Below are 22,774 nucleotides of genomic sequence, written 5' to 3'. Positions count from 1 at the left end.
GGTGAACAGGCATCTAAAAATGTTAAGACATTTTCAAGTGGGGCAAATAACTTATAATTAATGTCTGCTAATCTTATATGTTGATACTTTTATTGCAATTCATTCACTTAGTTTACAGTAAATTCTCATATTTGCAATCTTTACCCAGTGATAAAGAAAAAAAAAACATACATAAATGAATATGTGCACACATGTACACGCATTTGCATAAACACATACTAGCTACATGAAGTGTAACTAATGTTATATTTTGGGGAGAGTAAAATACAAATTAACTGTAAATTGAGTACACTACAGTATTGTATATTTCACTTGTTCTATCAAGCCAGCTGTGATGTACACGATGTAAACAGATTAACAGTTTAATCCAATCAAGTGACCTGGATACATCAAAAGCGAATCACGCAACACGGGGTTAACTCTGTTATGACACCTGGTCCAAGCTACTGTGCTTTCTATAACTAAGCTCTGGCTCTCTTAGGAAGCTTCAGTGTAGCTGAATTACCAGATTTGGGGAATGGAATATTGTTTGGTTCTTTATGCTAATGAGTGGTACAAATGGGATTATTTGTAGCCAGATGTGGGGATGGTTTATCACAGGTGCCAATGATAGCAAGATCAAATACAGTATATCTTCCTCATGGGGTAAGTGTTTCCACAAAGTTTAGTTCTTAAACATGTTGTTGGCTATGTAATAGTAGGCAATGATATGGTGCATGATGTTTTGCCAGAGCGAAAAGATAAATCAGTTATTACTGGCACACTACTCCACTGACAATGCATAGATTCTGTAAAGCGCTCTAATTTTCCATCTATTTTGGCACATTTTTTAATTCAGAACTACAGATTTAAAGGCCTGGTAGCTGAACAAACTATCGTAAGGGCTATTGTATGTTTTAATTTATGATGACCAAATTGTATTGATCGGTCAACTCACAATATTGCAGTGAGTATGTACAGTGTACAATCAAAAGCAATCAGAGGGTATTTACGATTTTTCTTTAGGGGGTCATTGCATTTATTGGGGAAACAATATTTGAAGAAACCATCGATGCAGTTTACCTCCACACACCTTTTTTTCATCTACAGGTATTTTATATTGATATGGACCCGTTTGTCTGAAATAAAGTTGAATTGAATTATTGTAAGGTAATGTTTACAATAAATAATATGGGCGGGTTGTGCTGTGCAGGATTTCGATGACCTAGATATCACTTGAACGGCATGTCATTTGCACATCACACTGTCACTGGATGGGGTAGGCGCAGGCAGGCACACTGGAAATGCACTAACAAGTTATTATTGCGCAAGTGGTCTGCGAAATAGGAAACTCTGAAACTGAGGGAAGCATGAAAGTGTGACTGGATGGTAATGCTTAAATCAGGTAACTTATCATTTATTTATTTTAACAGGGTCTCATCATGGCACCCTCGTTTATTGGCTCTCACGACCAGCTGACGTTAGCTAACGTTAGCTAGTCTGAGCCACATGATATTACGATTACTACTAGCCAAGCCAATGACTGGACTTGCAGCTAACTGTTACTTCACATACTAGCTAGTTAATTCGCAAGAGATAATTAATTAAACCAGCGAAGTTAGCTCGGTTAAGTGCGCTTACCTTTTGTAATAAAATAACGGTATTGGTCAATTCTGAAAGATGGCTACTTAACTTGTAAGCGCACGCTAGTGTTTGCTAGCGTGCATTAGCATTGCTAACTTACCTATGTGAGCTAGCTAACTTTACAAACTAGCAATGGCTAGCATTGACTTGGTACGGAACGGGCACTAACGTTAGTGGAGTTAACGCCAATGACGATCTGACAGCATGTGGCTGAAGTTTAAAATATGTCAAATATAAAAATATAATACTGCTAATTAGCTACCAATGGCTAATTATCATGTTCAGCTAAGTTAATGTTGCCTTACATTGAAAGTGGTAGTTGCACGTGCCTAGTGCGCGTGTAGCTTGATAGCAAATGTAAACCACTGCAGCCAACACGTTTCTTGAAGGCTTATTAAGCTCCATTGTTCTTTAGTGTCCTCCCATGACATTAGAACTAACTTACTATTTATGAACTTATCTGCCACCATGAGCACATAGCGTTCACGTCCCACCTGGCTGCTCCTCCTCATGTGTCTGATAAAAGGCAGTGTAACGTTACTCTAGCTATTGCAACTGTGTGCTTTCTGCCTCAGCTCAGCTTCATTCATCAAGACTGGGTCCTAATTTATGAAAATTGTGAATGAGCTCAAAGTGGGTGACTGTTACTAGTACTGAAAGCAATATACCATTTTGAAGACATCGCAAGATGGTCTCTAGTTTTGGTCTTGTTTGATGGTGAGAATTACTACTTCAAAACGTTTTATGGTTGTAAACAAGTCTGATTTAAATGTTTTTGGAATGGTTGCTTTAATTTCCAGCCTATATCTGGGCAACAGAGCAGTAAGAACTGGTGATGACAACAACTAGAACAATCTTTATAGTAATTCAGTGAAATAGACCCATGTCCCATTAATGAAAGGCTTCTTTTAGTTACTTTTGATCTTTTATATCTACAGAAAACTAAACAATGAATACGTCACTGTCCCCAGTATCACTCTTTCTGAGCTGAGCTTTATCTGACTTGGTAATGAGTAGTAATCATGGTAATTATGAGTCTTTTTAAACAGACATTGGTTATGTAATTGACTTGGCTAATCACATTGGCTGCATTTACAACACTACTAAATGAACAGGATGACGTTATTTACTAGCATGAGCTGCTTTTATCAATACATAGTTGTTTTTTTTAGGTTGCCTTGGTCAATTTCACCAAACTAAGAAGAATAATGTGTTTTGTAGAAAACGTGGGGCTCCGTGTTGGAGTGCTGCACTGATGATTTGAACACAGTTTGTAGGTGAGTTTGAGCCTTTCTTGTTTCTTTTTTACTCTGAAAGATTATCTGCCTTTTTGTTGTTGTTTTTGCATTTTTGCTGTTCTTACAATGTTTTTTAAATGTATGATGTTCACACAGTTTACAGTTAAATGGGGCCTGTGCTCAAAAAGTCCAGAACTCGTTTCGGTTTGTCCACCTACCCACTAAGGCATAGGGCTGTTTTTTCTTGCTCTGTTTGAAGATCATGTTTGTACAGAGTCTCCAGGGGCCACCTCTGTGTAGCTGGCACAACCTTTCGCCAGATGGACGGGACATCATTCAATGGCCCTCTTTGTCATTCTCTTAATTCATAAGAGCTCTCTGTACTAACATGCTCTCTTTCATGAGCATGTTAGTAGCTCAAGACAAGACAAACAAATGTTTTCTGTCATTTTGTGTCTCATCCCTCCATACTGTATCTGCATTTGTTCAACACGTGTTAGTAAATGTCAGCTTGATTAAATTAATGACATGGCTTGTACAATATGGCTATCTTGGCGTACAGTTTACTGACTCAAACAGGTTTTCTACCTTTTGCAGCAGTTACACTGGTTTCTGCAAGCGGACAGTTGGGCAGCTTTTGGCCGTTTTAAGAGAGTTTCACTGCCCTGAGCTGAGGAATATTAAACATGACTGTGGCCAATGCAAAGTCTGGCAAAGGTAAGCTGTCAAAGACAAAGTCCTAACTAATTGAATGCATGGGAACTGTTGTAATGTTGTTTGCAAGATTTGACATTTCATTACCATTCAAATGGTACTGTGCCCACTGCCCAGACATAGTTGTGTGGGCGGGTTTGTTGCTGCCTCTGAACTTTCACATTTGTCTCTCTGTGAAACATGGCAAAACCAAAAGAAATGTTGACATGTGATTGCAAAACTGCCAAATGTTTGTCTCCCATAGTATGTCTTCTTCTATTTAAAAAAAAAATGCAAATGGACTACTTATTTTTCTGAAAAAACAAAAACAGAATTTATGACAAATTTTAATGGAAAGATAATTACTGGGAAGTACAGTAAGATATTTTGTATACTTTATTGAAATTATAATAATTGAAAATTAAATTAAAGCTGTTTTTGTCAGGATCTCGAGCTCAAGTTTCTTGCTGTGTGCTCTCAGCCTCTACAAGGCAGATCTGTTAGTAGAACAAACCCTTTGTGACTTTGCGTGCTTGTTGCTGCTGTAGAGGAAATAAGGGGTGTTCTCTGTGAATTGGCCCATTGATAGACTGTCTATTTATTGTTCTTGCCTTGTAAGCTCTTGTAATAGTTACATTGTTTTGACTCAGAATTTTTAATTGTTTTCAGTATTACTGGCTATGACCATTGTCACTAACATATCTGCCTGCATTCCAAAAGCAGCTCAAGCTCAAAAAGGTCAAGGGTGTGGTTAGCGTTCTGTTAGCCCAACCTTTGATGTGTATTTTTGCCCCTTCAGCAATGCAGCAAGTACTGGACAACCTGAAAGACCTGCCATCAGACTCAGGAGCCAAAGATATTGACCTCATCTTCCTCAGAGGCATCATGGAGAGCCCCATCATTCGCTCCCTCGCAAAGGTAAAAAACACACACACACTCCACACTCACACACACACACACACACACACACACACACACACACACACACACACACACACACACACACACACACACACACACACACACACACACAGAGTTGTAATCTCATTAGCTGGTCATCTAGCTATAGTTTAGAAGAGGAGCAAATGTCACTGTGAGCCCGAGGAAATTAAGGTGTAATGTAGTGTCACATGTTGCCACACGTCCAGGATTGCGACTGCATCCTGGCGGTGTACCCTGGAGGCTCAACAACATATTTCAACTAGGAAGACAATGGGCAAATGCTTAATTTTGCGGGCTGAAAGGAGAAATAGTTCAAGCTGTTCTCTCTCTCTCTCTTAAACATACATGATTTTTGAACAAGCGTATGTAAAGCATCTTGTAATGTGCTACCCTGTGACGTTAACTAATCTTATAGTGTGCCCACTGTTCCGGTGTCAAGGTTTAAATTACTTGCAGGAAATGCAAGGTACACTGGCCAGTGCATGGTACAACTGCTTGTCATTAGAAGAGAGAAACAAGCATCAGATTTGTGCAGGGTAGTTCACACCTCGTGTAGTTTTTACATATTGTATTGAATTTAAAGCATCTGCTTAAGCTTGAGTAAACCGAAAACGTTCCTTTTTTAATACCAGTTAAATCAAATTTCACATAGCTAAAAGAGGACTGACACTGACAGCATGAAGGACAAATGGCTTTCTATAGAGTTTCTATAGAAAAGGCAAGCTCTTGTCCTCATTTCTAACAAACGGAGCACTGCATTCCTTGGATATCACATTTTTTTCCTGCTACATAGGCCTGTATGTACTGTAGTTTAGTGTAATGTCATATCAAATAGAACTGTTGAATGAGGTCATATACACTGTATATTGAACAGTTAGTGTAATTTCCCTTTGTCTTGTGTGTATCACAGGGATTGTTTGATTTGAGATCTGTTAATGTTTCGCATGGAAGTCACAAGAACATGGCATTTTAATGGTGTCTCATTTATGTAATTTGACCTTAAGTATTTGGACAGAACAAGAGCAACACTTGAAACAATGCAGTGTTCTATCAGTCAAGGAATAACATATGATCTCCTTTCCCCATGTGATAAAACTAAGCCTACAGCAGGGTGTTAAACTCTTGTCAGTAACACTAGCATACAGACTCTCAGCTGACTTCCCAGAAATGTACTATATTGCTATTTACATCAATATTGAGATACGAAATTACCGTGAAATAACATTTTATCCTTTTAGTGCACCCTAATGTTGGGTGTCCATGTCTATCTACCTCTTTCTCATCTTTCTGTAAAAACAGAACCAAAGCCCATTGTGTGCTCAGTGTAGCTGGTGGAGAAATTCACTGTGAAATTCTCTTCATGTTAGCCAGATGACTGGCTCACACACTAGCCAGATGACTGATGCCTTAGGACAAGGAAACAAGATTTACATGAAGGGAATAGGTGGGGTGGACAAGAATGTTGTCATGAAGTATCCACTTAAATTATGTTGTTATTAGGAATTTGGTATGGGAACATGTTTTTTTATATGGCATGCACCTGCTCGACAAAGTTGTTGAATGTGTTGTTTCAGCTCTGCACTTTCAGTGTTGTTTTACCTGCTTTTAACATAGTAAAGGGTTATATGCTCAAAAATACCAAATTTTGGGGTTATAAGAACCACATTTTCCCCATCCCTAATAGAAATAAAGAGGTTTGGATTTTCATGTTATTTACTGTGTGGCATTCTAAGCTCTCTCTCTCAGCCTGATGAAGTGGTCATTGTTTTATTATGTGTGTGGTGTGTGTGTGTGTGTAGGCCCATGAGCGTCTCGAAGAAGTTAAGTTAAAAGCTGTGCAGGATAATAATGTTAAACTGGTCACGGAGATCCTGGATTCCCTCAACAACCTGCCAGAAAAAGATGCTGCCGCAGCTGAGCTTATCAAAATCCTTCAGGAGCCGCACTTTAAGGTATCGAGCTCATTCTTCTTGTACACAATTTGTAATGTGGGGTGAACGTACCAGAGATTGTAGAGTGAATGGTCTAGCTTGTGTTCTACTTGTGTGGGAATTGATGTCGGAGCATTTTACACCAACCATTGGCTACTACTCTCTGAAGTGATGGCAGTTCAGCTCCGTTGTCGCCCTGTATATTCTCAACTACTTACAAGCTGCGTCATGGGAGGTGGGGGTGTACTTACTTGGGCCAATAGCAGGCTGAGTTATGTGGGTAAAGTCAGGGGGAGAAGACTGTCACCTACTGTTTCAGTAAACCTTCACAATAGCCGATGCAGTTTGTAGTCAGACCAATGCTAACTCTATGTTGTGGCTGCTACGGTAAGAACAAGACTGACTTATCTTCTCTATATATGTTATTCATCTGTTGATGCAGTAATAAGAGCATTTTTTTCTAATGTGCACAGTTAAGTGATTTATGTCTTAACTCTTTGATGGTAATCTATCGAATGCATGTCACTGTTAGTTTTTGGTAGATGAACCACATCGTTGCAGTGATTGTTTTCTTTCTTAGTGAGAAAAAGGTGTTGGAAATATACATCGAGATATCTTAGTGGTACAGAGATTCTGAACCAGAAAGTCTCTTATTTCTGTCTGTTCTTCTCTCTCATCCTGCTTTTTTCTGCCTCAGTCTTTGGTAGAGGCTCATGACAAAGTGGCTGCAAAGTGCTATGAAATGCCCCACGCTGCAGTGAACAGCAATGCCTTGTTGACGAGTTCACTCATGCCAGCTGATGCTGTAAGGATGATTGGCATCCAGAAAAAAGCCGGAGAACCACTGGTGAGTTAGCCAACCACAGCTCTGCAGAGGAAGCTAGTTAAGTGTTTTACTCATGTCCTCTTTTATTGACCATCTATTAAAACAGGGTGACTCAGTTTTACACAATAACTCGACATGAGTTGCTTCTTTTTCAGCAACCAGACAGACTATGCCATGATATAGACCTCCCGTATGATCTTGGAGGTGCGGATGTGTGATACTAAATGACTCTCTTTCAGGGGGTGACGTTCCGTGTGGAGCAGGGAGAGATGGTGATCGCACGGATACTGCACGGCAGCTCGATTGACAGGCAGGGCATGCTGCACGTAGGGGACATAATTTGCGAGGTGAACGGTCGTGAGGTCAGTCGGAACCCCCATGAACTCCAGGAGCTGTTGGGGGACTGCAGTGGGAGCATCTCACTTAAGGTCTTGCCCAGCTACAGAGGCACACCGGCTCCTCCACAGGTGGGTGAGGAAAAAGCAGGCTGCATTTTATGTGTTCCTGTCTAGTGTTTCACCTGTGGAACGCTAAAAATGTTGTTACGCTGGGAAATCTTTTTTTATTAGCTCTTTTAAACTTTATTGAAATCTTGAAATCAGTGTGTAAAGTGCACCGGAGGACAGGATGTGTCAGTCCCGGTGTGCCAGGTGTACAAGGCGAGGCAAGGAGTCGTACTGTACCTTTCAGTGATTGGGGGAGAACTGCCTGACCTGGGTGATCTCAGAATGCCAGGCTTCTGAAAATTGAGCCTAGTGAGGGTCTATTAATAACACTCTTCTCACACTATCTGGGACACACACCACTCTATTCACTGGAGCACCCCTCTCCTTCTTACAGTAACAGGCACACACACAGCAGCTGACACCGAGGAGCAGTACATAGGGTTATGTCAGACACTGACCTTTGTGCCGGGAAGGATTGAATGGTCTAATTTTACTGTTTGGTTAAATGCTTGTTACAAACAGTCATTGTAAGAGTTTAACTTGTGAATTAGAAGAAAAAAAATATGTATAGGGAAAAAAGGAAGTGGGCACGCACATATTGTTGTGTAACATTATATTGATATTTTAAGAGCTGTCAGACACATTAGTAGTTTGTTCTACAGTCATGGCACTACTGATAAATTAATTATTCATGAACCAAGATGAACAAATTGTATTATTAACATCACACAGTTTGCGCCCTGGTACCTCACCAGGTAGTGTGGTACCATTAAGGCTGAGTCCTTCTGCAGTGGCCCGGATTTGAGTCCGGCCCAGGGCCCTTTACTGCATGTCTTCCCCTTTCTCTTCCCTGCCTTTCCTGTGCGTCATTCTCACTACCAAATAAAGCAGATACGATAAAATCTGCTATGACAAAAACACAAATCTTAAAAAAAAAAGTGACAAGATATTTTAATAGGGATTTAAAGTGATGGTTTGGAGTAATTTCACCCTAGGGTCCTTTGCACCATGACCATCGAGCCAAACAACCCCCCAGAAGCTTTTTTTCACCTGGGTCGAACATTGGGAGAGTTAGCGTAGAGTAGCGTTGAATAGCTTAGCGCAGGGGCTAATGGATTCAGTGATGTATCTCGTAAGTTGCCCCACTAATAATGCCCGAAATGTGACCAAACGTCTACAGTAGTACAAATAGGTTATGCACTCATAAAAAGATGGATTGGAAAGTTTGTAAGTACACCAGGAGTTTATGAACACTTGCCTGCTCTCTTCTGCTAGCTGCTGCTGCTACCTGCAGTTAGACGAGTGCTTAGGGCCGTCTACAAATTACTACACCGAAAAGACATACAACAAAAATATTTATTAATTTAATGATTAAATAAGGTAATGTCTCCAAACTTACCTCAATTATTACTTGTCTCCTGCTAGTTATACTACAGCGCTTACTTTAAAAAAAAAGTTACATTAAATTTTTTTTTGTTGCATCTCTTTTCGGTGTTGTAATTTGTAGACGGCCCTAAGCACTCGTCTTAGAGCAGCAACAACAGCAGAGAGCAGAAGCCAGCAGGCAAGTGTTATTTACATAAACTTCTGGTGTACTTACAAACTTTCCAATCCATCGTTTTATGAGTGCATAACCTATTTGTATTACAGTAAATTCGGGCATTATTAGTGGGGTCATTTACAAGATACATCACTGGATCCATTAGCCCCTGCGCTAAGCTATTCAGCTGATAACGCTACTCTACGCTAACTCTCCCAATGTTCGACCCAGGTGAAAAAAGCTTCTGGGGGGGTGTTTGGCTCGAGGTCATGGTGCAAAGGACCCTAGGGTGAAATTACTCCGAACCATCACTTTAAGGTATTGCTCAATCCTGTTGTGTATGCTCTCTGTATGATTTAATTGTCTGCTATCTTGTTCACACCGTAAATTGTAGGTTTATCTGAAGCCACACTTCAACTATAATCCGGCCACAGACAACTTGATCCCCTGTAAAGAGGCTGGGCTGGCCTTTTCCAAAGGAGACATCCTTCATGTAGTCAACAAGGAGGACCCCAACTGGTGGCAGGTGGGTAGACACATTTTACTCAGCAATGGTGGTGAGGGACAGTGCTGCTTCAACCAGAGCTGCACATCTTATTAGAAATTGGGTGGAATTGACTGTTGAACGCTGCAAGATAAGGAGGAACGTGTTCATGACAGATACCTAGGCATGGTATTCCTTTACTACGTGAAGTATCATCTTTCAACTACTCTTTCATTGTAGGCACGCAAAGTTGTTGGTGGAGCCACTGGTCTCATCCCCAGTCAGTTTTTGGAGGAGAAGAGGAAAGCTTTTGTGAGAAGAGACTGGGATACTTCTGGGACAGGTCCGTTCAAATCACAGAAGCCAACTTATTGACACCATGCTCCCTGCTACTCTTTCTTGCTTAGTTACCATGCTAGTCAGGGAACTCCTTCCTTTAGCACCACCATGTGGTGATCTGACACTTTGTTTTTTTTGTCTCAGGGATGCTCTGTGGTACTGCGAAGAAAAAGAAGAAAAAAATGATGTACCTCACTTCGAAGAATGCAGGTGTGCATCACCACTGGATCAAATGTTTCTACATACAAGAGATTTTGTGAAAAGTTTGCAGTGTTAAATTGTTAGTGCATAGATGACATTACGCTACTCATCCGGCCTGTGAATTGCCTTGAACAGAATTTGACCGTTATGAGCTGCAGATCTATGAGGAAGTAGCCAAGATGCCGCCGTTTCAGAGGAAAACGCTGGTTCTGATTGGAGCCCAGGGAGTTGGGAGGCGGAGCCTGAAGAACAGACTTATTGTCATGAACCCACTGCGATATGGAACCACTGTACCCTGTGAGTGCGTGGGACAGACAGCAGAGGTAGTTCCATTGTCTGCAACTAGATTCCCTGCCAGGGTACATGTAACCCCTCTCCTCACCTTTTACCTCCAGTCACGTCACGCCGTCCGAGGGAAGAGGAGAGAGACGGCCAGAACTACTGCTTTGTGACACGGGAAGAGATGGAGAGGGACGTCAAGGCCAGCCGTTACCTGGAGCATGGCGAGTACGATGGCAACCTTTATGGCACCAATATCAACTCTATCCATGAAGTGGTGAATGCGGGCCGTACCTGCATCCTGGATGTCAACCCTCAGGTTAGTCAAAGGCACACACTTTCAATGTGTAGATCTCTTTTTTATTTATTTATTTATTTTTTTCCCTAAAGCTTTAGTTGTGACATATTATTTTCTGCCCAGGCCCTAAAAGTGTTGAGGACTGCTGAGTTTATGCCATTTGTGGTGTTTATTGCTGCTCCTGAACTGGACACACTACGAGCTATGCACAAAGCTGTTATAGATGCTGGACTTACTACCAAACTCCTCACGGTACGTTTTGAGAGGATTTAAGGTTCCTAAATACTTATAAATGATGATGGACCTTTCAGGGGTTATTACTCGTGAAATGGTTGTTGCTTCCATCCTCCTAATGGGCTGAATCTCTTTCTGTAACAGGAGAACGACTTGAAGAAGACTGTGGACGAGAGTGCCAGGATCCGACGGGCATACAGCCACTACTTTGACCTGACTATTGTTAACGACAATCTGGACAAGGCCTTTGACCAACTGCAGGAGGTGGTGGAGCGATTGTTCATAGAGCCGCAGTGGGTTCCAGTCAGCTGGGTCTACTGATATTTTACACCCTACAGGACAGACGTGGCTGTCCAAGCTGTGACGAAAGGGGACACCTGAAGGGACGTAGGATTCAACACTGTACTGCACACATGGACAGTGTTGGACATCAGACCTGTGGGAAAATGGGTCCAGCACAAAGCTGCATCAGAGTCACCTTGATCTGAATTGCCAGATTCTTTTTGTAGCACACTATGCAACTCACAACACATGAAGTGTACTTATTTATTGGTAAAATACTTTTTAAAGAATCTTTTCTATTCCTGCGGATTGAAAGAAAATACTGGCCATGTGTCAGGGTGTTTTAAAGGAAATGCAATTTTTGTCATGTCCTGTTTTAATTTTACATCTGTATGTAAGATGTAAGTATTTATTCTGCAAGAAAAGGATACCTCAGTGTTACAGTTTACAGTGCATATGCCTTCAGTACTTCATCTCATTTTGGGACTACAAACATTCATGTAGAACAGTGTCATTTTTGAGACCTTTTTCCTCCTCAAGGCGACATTTATGCTCTGTTTTTGCAGTTTAATCTCATACATAGAAAATGTCATGCCAGTCACTGTTTTATGTTGTACAGAAGAAAAAAGTATTTCTGTAGTGTTTAGCCATTATTTCTCTTTCACTTAAGCACAACAGATTACATGAATTATGTTTGTCGGGCATCATTATTTCTAATTAAGACTGTTAGACACGCTGCGATGGTGCTGTCTTTGTGTTTGCTTGAAAGAAAAACTTTCCATAGGACTCTTGAACAGGGTATTGCATCTCAGAGAATGATCCCTTTAGATGTGATATTACTAAAACTTAACAGTTTAAAATAAAGCTCATATTTACTTATTAAATGGTATATTTTACAGGAATTCAAATAAATATGTATTTTCAGATGTCAAGTAAATAACTGGTGTTTTCTAATGATCCACTTTGGTTTTACTTTGCTCTTTTGGCACAATTATTTGACAAACGTGTTGTGTTGAGTATGTGTTTGCAAAGAGAAAAGAATATTTACATGTTTTTCTTATAAACATACAAGGATACAGATAAAAAGGTAGCAAGTTTAAACAATTTCCAATATTGTCAAAACCTGAAATAAAGCTTCACAATTAAAAAGGCACATTGAAACTCATTGAAATGTTATTGCAGACAAAATATAGCCACAAAGAATGTTAAAGTACAAGATTATTATCCTACAGATCCATGGCTGAGACATGACATTAGCCCCTACATACAAAAATCCATTAGTGTTTATTTTAAAAGTGAGAGGTTTTAGTTAAGTTTTCACAACATTGGCAAATGAGACAATCGTACTGTATTTAAAATGTAATTACATGAGAACACAAGACAAAAAAAAGACATGCTTCTTTCAGAGACTATGACCCAAAATAAGATGGTAAGAACCAGGTGACTTCCTATCATTTAACCCCTCTATTGTTTATGTGTATAATAATGCTGTTCCTACCAGCAGGTGCTAAATTAAAGATTTAAATTCTATATCAAAGAGTGTGCACAATTGTGTATTCAGCATATTTCAGGGCTGCAGCTAATGATTATTTTTCATTGGCTTGAAGGCATGAATTCTCCTTTAAGTAATGCACAACTTGTAGGGTACTTTGCCTTAATAATAATAAGTTATAATCTCAAAGTGGATCATTTTACATTTGTAAGCAATTGTTTTTTTTCTAGATAAAATCAGTAAAAAACTGCACCTCACACTTTCCTAGAGTCTGAGGTGACGTCTTCAAAATGCTTGTTTTGTCCAACAAACCATGACCTAAACTTTTTTATTGTAAATTTTTTTTTGTCGTCGATTGAAAAAAAGCATTAATTCACTAATTGTTTTAACACCAGTACATTTATCTATATAATTATCCTACAATGAAACGCAACACTTTTTTAGAGGAACGTGCACTGCACCAAAAAGAGAAAAACACTCAAATAACAAAAATAACGTAATCTATATGATCCCCTTTACCTCATTCCAGTGTAACGTTTCAAGTTTCTGGTGGATAAACTGTAAACGTGTCTTCAGTTCAATCACAGTGGGCCAACGAGGCGAGACCTCTGACAGCGATACACAGGACCAGAGGGCGATTTCCTGCCAGGTGGCTTATTTCTGTCTTCACTGTGTCCCCGTCTCTCTTCAGGGACACATTAGAGGAGGCAAATAGATGTTCAGTCTTTTCAAAGACGTCTTCTGTCAGTGCAGCTAGGCCTGCGCTGCTCAGATGCAACTCCCCCTTGCCGGATACACACTGCACCTGGAACAGGTGTGACAGAAAGATAAAAAGGCAGAAAAATCAATGTGATTTGAAGAGAAAAAAAAACTTGCATAACATGTTGTTGTGTTGTCTTCCTTGTAAAAACTATCTTTACTAACCAGTAGCTCCAGAGCCTGTAACACTGTGAGGCTGCAGCACATTCCCAAGACAGAAAGACAATCATTTGTCATCTCTGAAAGACAAAGACCCAGATACAGGATAAAAAAAACTTTCATATAATATATTCTGCATGCAGTGGGAACTTTGCAAATCCACATACTTCTCTTCCTGACCTTAAATTGAGGGAGTGTTTTTCACAATTTGAGGACTTCAAGCAACATTTCAATTGAGTACAACTTTCTCACCATCCATTGCGCTGGTAACAAGGTTAAGGGCTGTAAGGACTGGTGTGGACTCAACCTGACCAGACTGCTCCAAAAGGTCCAGAATTGTTCGGATGTTCTGTTTTTGGGGCTCTGTCGTTGTGACATCACCCAGGGCAAGTCTCTTATCCAGGCACATCTGGTCCAGCTGAGACAGAGGAAAACACCCAGAGTTCCTATTGCTAAGTCCACAATATGACTCTGTGTTGATAAGACCTCTCTGTCCCTGCTTACCGCATTCTGAAGTGAACTGACGGCCCCTCGGTCCTCCATAACTTTGGTGATTTGCTGGAGCAGAAAGGACCTTGTGGTGGCAGGAAGAGCTGAAAGCAGCTGGAAATGATCGCTCAGTTGCTCCAGCTCTGAATAAAATACCAAATGAACACATTTTCTCATCCACCATTCAGACTAAATGTGTGCATGGCATGCACCATGTCACTAAAAACTAAGATTGAACCAGGCATTTATTAGAAGAAATGTATAGAAAACAAAGAAGTTAACAGCACAAGTTCACACTAGGCCTTGTATCGTAGGTCAAAGCACATGTTAACAAACAGTTATCACACCGTTATGATAAGGTGGCCCTTTGTAACTTGAAAACATGCATTTCTGAACACGTTATCAGCTGGAACAACCATCTAAAGTCACATGTTTTATGGCTGCAGAGAAGAAAACTGTAATTTACCTTGTCTAAGGTAGGTTTTTTCAGAGACACCCAACAATCCTTTCTTAGCAAGGCCATCGACTTCAAAACCTCCAGTGGTGTCTGCCATCAGACACAGCTCTGTAGAAAATACAACATGTTACATTTCAAATATGTGAAATGTAACTACAGTAAGAGTTGAATCAGTTGTGCGTGAATGCTTCCTCACCAAAGCGCCCATCTTGTTTGATCTCTAGCTCTAAAAGACCATAGGCAATGGTAGTATGGATGGGAATCTCCATGGTGATGTTACTGTCCTTACTCAAGCTGCCATTCTCTTTCAATGAAACCTGTAGATTTGCGACAATAGCGCAGGCGTGTGAGACCAAACACACAAATAATAACAAAACTCAGTCAGTTGTAATGGAAATATCACTCTAAAACAATTACTGCTGAATAACAGTTATTGGTGATGCATGGCAACTTTGCTGGTGTGTCTGCTTCCAAAGGATGTAAAAATGAGGATGTGGCTACAATGGAATGGATTATAGGGAACCTATTATCTATCTAGTTCTAGGACATAAACAGTGAATGCTTTGATCAGTCTCTCTGAGTCAAAGAGCAAAGGCTCTCTCTTATACTTAATAACACAGAGAGTAACTAAGGTATAAGAGGAAGAGAAATCATTATCCACTAACAGTTGTCCAAAATTTGCATTTGGCACAAATTTCACTTCTTCCTAACTAGAAAAAATATTGCTCTACTCTCTCCACCTACTTGCATAGCATGCAGTTGCATGTGGAACTGAAACCAATTCTGGACAAAGTAGGATGCCATGAACTGAGAAAGAAATACCAAAAACATATTGAGGGAATGCAGGCACAACTATAGGTATTTATAAAATGATTTCATCCCTAAAAAGAAAATGCATTGCATTTTGCATGATTGCTGGCATAATTGCGTAAGACGAAGATGAAGTATTGAGAATAGTTGGAAAAGTGGGAATGGTTTTGATTAGTACGAATTTACTGAAATGTTGAATAATACCATAAAAAAGTCATAGAATAGTAGGAAAATAAAAAGTCATAGTATAGAATGTCGGTAAAAAGGTCATAGTATAGTATGTGTTTGTGTTGATCTTCATGAATGAATGAATGTTTGAGTATTAAATAAAGTTATTATTATTATTATTATTATTATTATTATTATTATTATTATTATTATGTATTTAAACCTGCACACAGATGTTACCTGTCATTAAGGATGAACTCTGTGTCTCAGGGGAACAAGGTTTCCTGGAGTGAGTTTGCTCCTGATGAAGACGAGGGTAATGATGAAGAGTGGGATCTGACTGTCTCATAGACACCCAGAAGATTCACTTTGATATTTTCCTATTAATGTTTAATTTATTCAATACAATTACTAATTATTAATGTTCACTGTCACTTTTCTGCTTCAAACTGAACTAAAGGTAAAACTGTTCTGATTGGTTGTTTCTGCTCAGTAGGGACTAATACTGAAAAAACATGTTTATGTGAATGAAATAAAACATTTCCACCAGACAACATGGCATCTGTTGTCCTGCTTCAGAAAACAAGTCATAAAAAGATAGAGGGCCCTATTTAACGATCTGAAACGCAAGTATGTAACGCAAAACGCAAGTAGCTTTGTGGGTGGATCTCGGGCGCTGTTGCTATTATACCGGCGGGATAAATGACTCTTGCGCCAGACGCAAATCTAAAATGGGTTGGTCTAGGTGTGGTTTGGGCGTAACGTGCAATAAACCAATCAGAGCGTAATCTCACATTCCCTTTAAGAGCAGGCGCGCTTGTTCCATGGCGGATTGCTATTATGACGGCGGATTTGCCTGGCGCACGCCAGCGGGAGCTGCCGATGCGAGATGCGGCAAAGTAATAAATGCCCGTCTTTGCCGGGTGGCGATGTTGCTGCTCCTCTCGGGCGCATCTCCTCAAGTCTGGAGAGGATTGCTGCAGACATGGAGCGTGGGCCTCCAAACGCACCACCTGCTCCTGCTGTGCCCCTTCCTCTTCCCCCCACTCCATCTCCGTCCACCCGCTCCATCAGGAGCACATCGCGCATTACTCCCGGACCAGATCCCACCGTAGTTCAACATCACGTCTCCTTAAGTCCTCTAATATTTCCTCATTTATGTCATCAACACATCCATGATTCATGGAAATGTTGTGTAAAACACAACAAGCCACAAAGAATGCTGCGACTTTTTGAGGATTGTACTGTAAAGTGCCTCCTGATCTATCCAAACACCTGAAGGGCATTTTCAGTAATATTTTCCTTTGTAATTATGTATGGTTTGCAAAAATGGGAACTGCTGCATCCATTTAGATGAGAGAAGTGTATGCGGCGTTGTTACGCACGCTTCCATTATGGCCAAGCATGCGCCCCTAAAATAGCATCTGAATAACGCGCTACTGACTTTAGACTAGCGCCACTGACTTTAGACCAGGTTTTTCCTGGTCAGTGGCGGAATTGTTTTCTGAAACTGCAGAATAGCACCAAGTAACGTTTGCGCCAGAACACACCTTCTCTTTTCGCTGAACCGCCCCCGGGAGCGCAAATACATTCCCTAATTTACCGACGTGCGTCTGTGGAGGGAAAAGTCCGCTCTGCGCAAAATAGGAACGATACATGCGTCGGTGTACAAAGGCAATTGCGCTGAGTGCAAGATAGGGCCCATAGTATAGTATGTCGGAAAAAGTCATAAAAAGTTTTAAAAAAGTAATAGTATGTCGGAAAAAAAAATCATAGTATAGTATGTCGGAAAAAAAAGTAATAGTATAGTATGTCGAAAAATCAGTCATAGTATAGTATGTCAAAAAAGACAAAAACAGTCATAGCATAATATGTCGAAAAAAGTCAAAAACGTATGAAAAAAAAAAAAGTCATAATATAGTATGTCGAAAAAGACAAAAACAGTCATGTATGTGTGTTTGTGTTGATCTTCATGAATGAATGTATGTTTTAATAATAATAAAAGAGCCACAGAAAGGTCCAGCCTGGACTGGGTATTGAACCTGGATCAGAGTCTGCAATGATTACTAGCTGGTTGCCTCTTGGCAGCAGAGTTAACCTCTGAGCCAGTGTGCCACAAGGAACTCATGTTAAAAACAGTAATAGCATTGTATGTCGCAAAAAAGCCATTTAAAAGTCATAGCATAGAATGTTTAAAAAAATCATAGTATAGTATGTTAAAAAGTCATAGTATAGTATGTCAAAAAAGTGATAACAAAATCATGGTATGGTATGTCAAAAAAAGCATCATGAAAAAGGCCAGCCTGGACTGGGTATCAAACCTGGGTTAGAATCTGCTGTGACCAATAAAGTGTTGCTTATTGGCAGAAGAGATAACCTCTGAGCCAGTGTGCCACCAAACACTATATGTTGAAAACAGTAATAGCATAGTACGTCAAAAAAAGCCATTCAAAAGTCATATGGTATGTCAAAAAAAGTCATAGTATAGAACGTCAAAAAAATCGTAGAATAAATCGAAACAAATCATAGTATAGTAGGTCGACAAAAGTCATAGTATGGTATTCGAAAAAAGTGACAAAAAAATCATAGTATAGTATATCGAAAAAAGTTCTAACGTCATGGTATAGTTTGTTGAAAAAAGTCAAAGCCCAGACTGTGTATCAAACCTGGGTCTGAGTGTGCAGTGACTTCTTACTGGTTGCCTATTGTTAGCAGTGCTAACCACTGAGCCAGTGTACCACTAAAGATGTTATGTTGAAAACAATGATAGCATAGTATGTCGAAAAAAGCCATTAAAAAGTTACAGTATAGTATGTCGAAAAAAGTCATAGAAAAAAGTCATAGCATAGTATCTGAGATTAACTGAAAGAGCCTTGGTAAACTTCCCATTGAAGAAGTCTGAAAAAAGCCTAAACATACGTGTTATCAATATAATGACCTCACTGTTAGCTAGGGCTGGGCAATATATCGATATTATATCGATATCATGATATGAGACTAGATATTGTCTTAGATTTTGGATATCGTAATATCGTGATATGACACAAGTGGTGTCTTTTCCTGGTTTTGTAAATTATAGAGTGTGGTCTGGACCTACTCTATCTGTAAAGTGTCTCGAGATAACTCTTGTTATGATTTGATACTTTAAATAAAATTGAATTGAAATTGAATTGGTTTTAATGGCTGCATTACAGTAAAGTGATGTACTTTTCTGAACTTACCAGACTGTTCTAGCTGTTCTATTATTTGCCTTTTCCCTACTTAGACATTATGTCCACATTACTGAGGATTATTTATCTAAAATCTAAGTGTGAGGATATTTTGTTAAAGCACCAATTGTCAACCCTAGAATATCGCCACAATATCGATATTGAGGTATTTGGTCAAGAATGTCATGGCTTAGTTGGTAGAGCAGGTGCCCATATATAGAGGTTTACTCCTTGATGCAGCAGGCCTGGGTTCGACTCCGACCTGCGTCCCTTTTCTGCATGCCGTTCCCCCCTCTTTCTCCTGTTTCATGCCTTCAGCTGTCCTGTCAAATAAAGGCCTAAAATGCCCTAAAAGGAATATCGTGATATCTTATTTTCTCCATATCACCCAGCCCTACTGTGAGCACCAAAAAGCATTTGCGAACATATTGATAAATCATTTGTGTAGATAAAGTAAAAAAATGTGGGCATATCAGCGATTTGAAAAACTGCTACTCTGTGCTTTCGCCCAGACAAGTTGAGGTTGTTTAAGGAGGGCTGTCGATGAAGGATTGCTTGTGGCTCTTGTCATTTGGAGGCTCACTGAGCCTGTTGCTTAAATGAGCACATTGGCGAAAAAGTAGTATAAAGTATATCTACGTTTTGACGTAGAAATGGTGTATGAGAAGTAAGAATTGTGGACGTGAGAGCAATTTAAAGAGAAAGTTTTAAGACGATGTTCTCTGTCCTCTGCACAGTAGCTGTGACATCAACCATACTGAGCAGCCCTTCAAAACACAGAGAAAGCCTAAAGAAGCACTAAAGTGATAACACAAAAACTGTAAAAGATATAAAAAACCTGAATCATTTTCTAATAGCTGAAGGTTTTGTGAAAAGTTCGAATGACGTCTGTAGGTGAAAGTATGTGGGAGCAGTAGCATTTAGAAGTGGGAGAAGCCTGAAGAGGATTTAAAGATTGCTCCATTGACTTTCAATGTAAAAAGCTTAATATTTTAAAAACTGTAAATGGTGGAGAAAAGTTGAATACCAGCACAAATGTCCTTAAGGAGCTGAACATTTTGACATTTGAATGGATTTTGTAGCTGAAAGTATGGAGAAGTAGTAGGTGGCCAAATATTTTACGGAGGAATCGGAAACAATATTGTGAATGCTTCTGAATCAGCATTCACTCCTGTTTATAATATAACAGTGAAAGGGGGATTTTCTGTTGTGATGAACTCTTACGCATGAAATTGCAAACATTACACAACCATAAGAATACGTTTAATACTGTACTGTACCTTTGAGCTCTTGGGCCCGCAGAGGCTCAGTACTCCTGCATACTGTCCTCCCTGCTGCACCTCCTCTATGACCGAACAGGGCTGAGTAGTCACAATACGCTCCTTCACAACCCCAAACACCTGTCTGGGCTTCTCCTTGTCTGCTGGATGAGACCATGGGACATGTCCAGGACCCTGACAAAAACACCAGTGTAATGTTTCACAGGGAACATTCTTGGAATATTATGAAATGTATACAGACTGGGAAATCTGTAAAGTATTGTCTTAAACTTATTTGAATTTTAAAATAAAAAAAACTATTCATCCTGAACCAAAACAAGCAATTTTCTTGTGAGTGTGTTAATTATTCAACAGAGCCTCCTTCTTTTTTTGCATGCAACTTTATGGTCGGACAAAGATCATTCCTGCTTTGCGCAGATCTTTAACAACATGATCTTTGACTGCATGTCAGATGACATTTACAGTAAAATTACTGTCATGTTAACAGGACAGTGGAAACGGGGGGGGGGGGACTAACCTGCCTTTGGAGTCTAGCAGCAGCTTCTGCACATCCACTTCGTCCTTCTTCAAACTGCCAAAGGATGACTGGAGTTTGGAAGAGTCTTTACCCTCGAGGCTCACATTGGCATGGGCAAACTTTGCGTCCACGGTCCCTTGGATGTTGTCACCAAATGTCCCATTGTATTTAATGAAGTCTGTCTCTATGACACCTGTGAACAGTGAAACATTTAGATTTTCTGAGAACTTAAAAAAAGAAATCAATACAACTTAGTATATATATAGAGTGGTTTGATGTTTACCTGGTTGTATAGGTATGTCTCCTGTTAGTATATCATTGAGGTTAAAATCAGAGGGAATATACTTGGGCTTCTGCCAGACCCAGAAACGCTTGCGCTTCACCACCACTGTCAGAAGAGCAATGGTGTCATTCAGACTGGACACTGGAATCAGCAACCCCCCGTTATCCACCTCCTCCACGAAGTTTCTGGTGGCTGTGGCAAACATCCCTTAAACCTGCGAGGCTGATAATGAAGCTAGGTTTAAAACAAAAGCACCAAAGAGTGCGCTTGAAGAAAAGTACCACCCATGTGAGCTCCTCCTCAGGCTGAAAACTAGTGTAACGTTAGTTGCTACGATCCTTCAATCATCTTTCTTTCTTTTATTTCTTTAAAGTAGGTCATCACAACACCACTACAACGTATGACACTTAATGCACTTTTACAGCACAGCAATCAAGACAAAATAAAATAACGTACGTGTAAAGCAATGGACACTTCCAAACATTTCTTCACTTTGAAAAAGTAGCTACATGCTAGCAGCATCAGCCAACACATCAGTCTCCAGTTGTAGAAAAAAAAAACATCGAAACTAAATGCAAATGCTAATTACCGCTTACCCGAAGTCCTTGTTTCAGTGATGAACCAGACGAGAAACGCTCTTTGCGGCCAGACTTCTAGAGCAGACAAGGCTTCCCCATGCATCGGTTATGTGTTAGTGAAGTGGATCTTGTTTTGGACAAAAGACGCGCGGACGCTCCGCCTTCATCTCTACAGGAAGCTGTAGGTGTGTTACTGAGGCAACTGTATGTGTCGGTCAAAACACATGTAATAATAATAATAATAATAATAATAATAATAATAATAATAATAATAATAATAATAATAATAATAACAATAATAATAATAATAAAAAAAATAACATAATAACATAATAATAATAACAATGATAATAATAACAAAATAATAATAATGATAATAATTTCACTGCATGTTTGTATTATTTGTTCCCAGCACTACAACGGGCAGCAAACGGCTAAGCATTGGTATATATGTATGTATTTATACCCTGCTGTGTATTGTTAATTATTTTTTACTCAAACCAGGGGTGGGTGATATATGACCCACCCCTCACCCACCCCTGGTATTATATGAAAGAAAACTGTGATATTTTAGTCAGTAATTTGTAAAAACCTCATGTTGCTGTCTAGTTCAAAGATTTTGCTCAGTCCAAATCATCTAGCACTGCCAAGTTCACGGAGGTCTTTGTACTGTCTCTGCACCATTGATGACTATTTGTTGCCACCTATAGGAATAAACTATTCACCAGCTTCATTTTGTATGTTGCATTGTGTACACTCTGATGGCAAAATCATCAGCATCTTGTTCCTTCTCTTTTGACTAACACCTTTGTAGCCTTCTATTAGATGTAATAAACATTGCAGGCTCTAGGGGCCACTAGTGTTTAGTGTTGTTTGATCAATGTGACATGGTTCATCACATGGGTGATCGGGCTTTCTGTTCTGCCGCTCCTCGTTTTTGGAATGTCCTCCCCGACCATCTGAGGGCACCTCAAACTATTGAGACTGTTAAAAAAGCACTAAAAACATTTCTTTTTATCAGAACTTATGAGTTTTAACTAATCCTGCAAGTCTTTGCACTGTCTATTTGTATTTTATATTGATGTTTTTACCATGCTTTTGTGATCTTAACTGTAGCACTTTGAGATTTGCTCCAAATGTAAAGTGCATTACAAATAAAATCTATTATTATTATTATTATTATTATTATTATTATTATTATTATTATTATTATTATT

General features: G+C 39.6%; 2 protein-coding genes across 7 annotated transcripts; one reads left to right on the top strand and one right to left on the bottom strand.

Moving 5' to 3' along the window:
* Positions 1-450: 450 nt before the first annotated feature.
* Positions 451-12,235, top strand: mpp6a (membrane protein, palmitoylated 6a (MAGUK p55 subfamily member 6)). Of its 6 annotated transcripts, none has more exons than XM_039806245.1 (14): positions 451-645; positions 2,845-2,900; positions 3,459-3,578; positions 4,354-4,472; positions 6,296-6,448; positions 7,125-7,274; positions 7,493-7,720; positions 9,634-9,765; positions 9,964-10,066; positions 10,207-10,272; positions 10,399-10,560; positions 10,659-10,861; positions 10,964-11,092; positions 11,219-11,395. In XM_039806245.1, the coding sequence occupies exons 3-14, from the start codon at positions 3,548-3,550 to the stop codon at positions 11,393-11,395; spliced, it is 1,653 nt and encodes a 550-aa protein (XP_039662179.1). In that variant the 5' UTR covers positions 451-645; positions 2,845-2,900; positions 3,459-3,547. The 6 variants fall into 6 exon arrangements, with proteins under 6 accessions (XP_039662179.1, XP_039662183.1, XP_039662182.1 ...); XM_039806249.1 differs by lacking the exon at positions 451-645 and adding an exon at positions 1,223-1,384 and having other exon boundaries at positions 11,219-12,235; XM_039806248.1 differs by lacking the exon at positions 451-645 and adding an exon at positions 1,223-1,384 and having other exon boundaries at positions 3,441-3,578.
* gsdmeb (gasdermin Eb) lies at positions 11,728-21,718 on the bottom strand. The gene is given in 11 exon segments (XM_039806251.1): positions 11,728-13,653; positions 13,773-13,846; positions 14,019-14,184; positions 14,271-14,398; positions 14,722-14,820; positions 14,909-15,029; positions 20,180-20,319; positions 20,322-20,353; positions 20,697-20,889; positions 20,980-21,201; positions 21,576-21,718. Coding segments are annotated over 10 exon segments (1,386 nt in total). The 5' UTR covers positions 21,185-21,201; positions 21,576-21,718; the 3' UTR covers positions 11,728-13,425.
* Positions 21,719-22,774: the final 1,056 nt, after the last annotated feature.

This window comes from Perca fluviatilis, chromosome 7, assembly GCF_010015445.1.
Source record: "Perca fluviatilis chromosome 7, GENO_Pfluv_1.0, whole genome shotgun sequence".
In the NCBI taxonomy this organism is placed as follows: domain Eukaryota; kingdom Metazoa; phylum Chordata; class Actinopteri; order Perciformes; family Percidae; genus Perca; species Perca fluviatilis.
This window is presented reverse-complemented; position numbering and strand designations above follow the sequence as displayed.

What these genes read in the sequence shown, in the direction of transcription:
- mpp6a (XM_039806249.1), top strand. Translation starts at nt 3,548, where the DNA reads ATGACTGTGGCCAATGCAAAGTCTGGCAAAG. An exon ending in GCACACCGGCTCCTCCACAG is followed by an intron (nt 7,721 to 9,633) that starts GTGGGTGAGGAA and finishes CGTAAATTGTAG; the next exon opens with GTTTATCTGAAGCCACACTT. An exon ending in TTACTACCAAACTCCTCACG is followed by an intron (nt 11,093 to 11,218) that starts GTACGTTTTGAG and finishes TTTCTGTAACAG; the next exon opens with GAGAACGACTTGAAGAAGAC.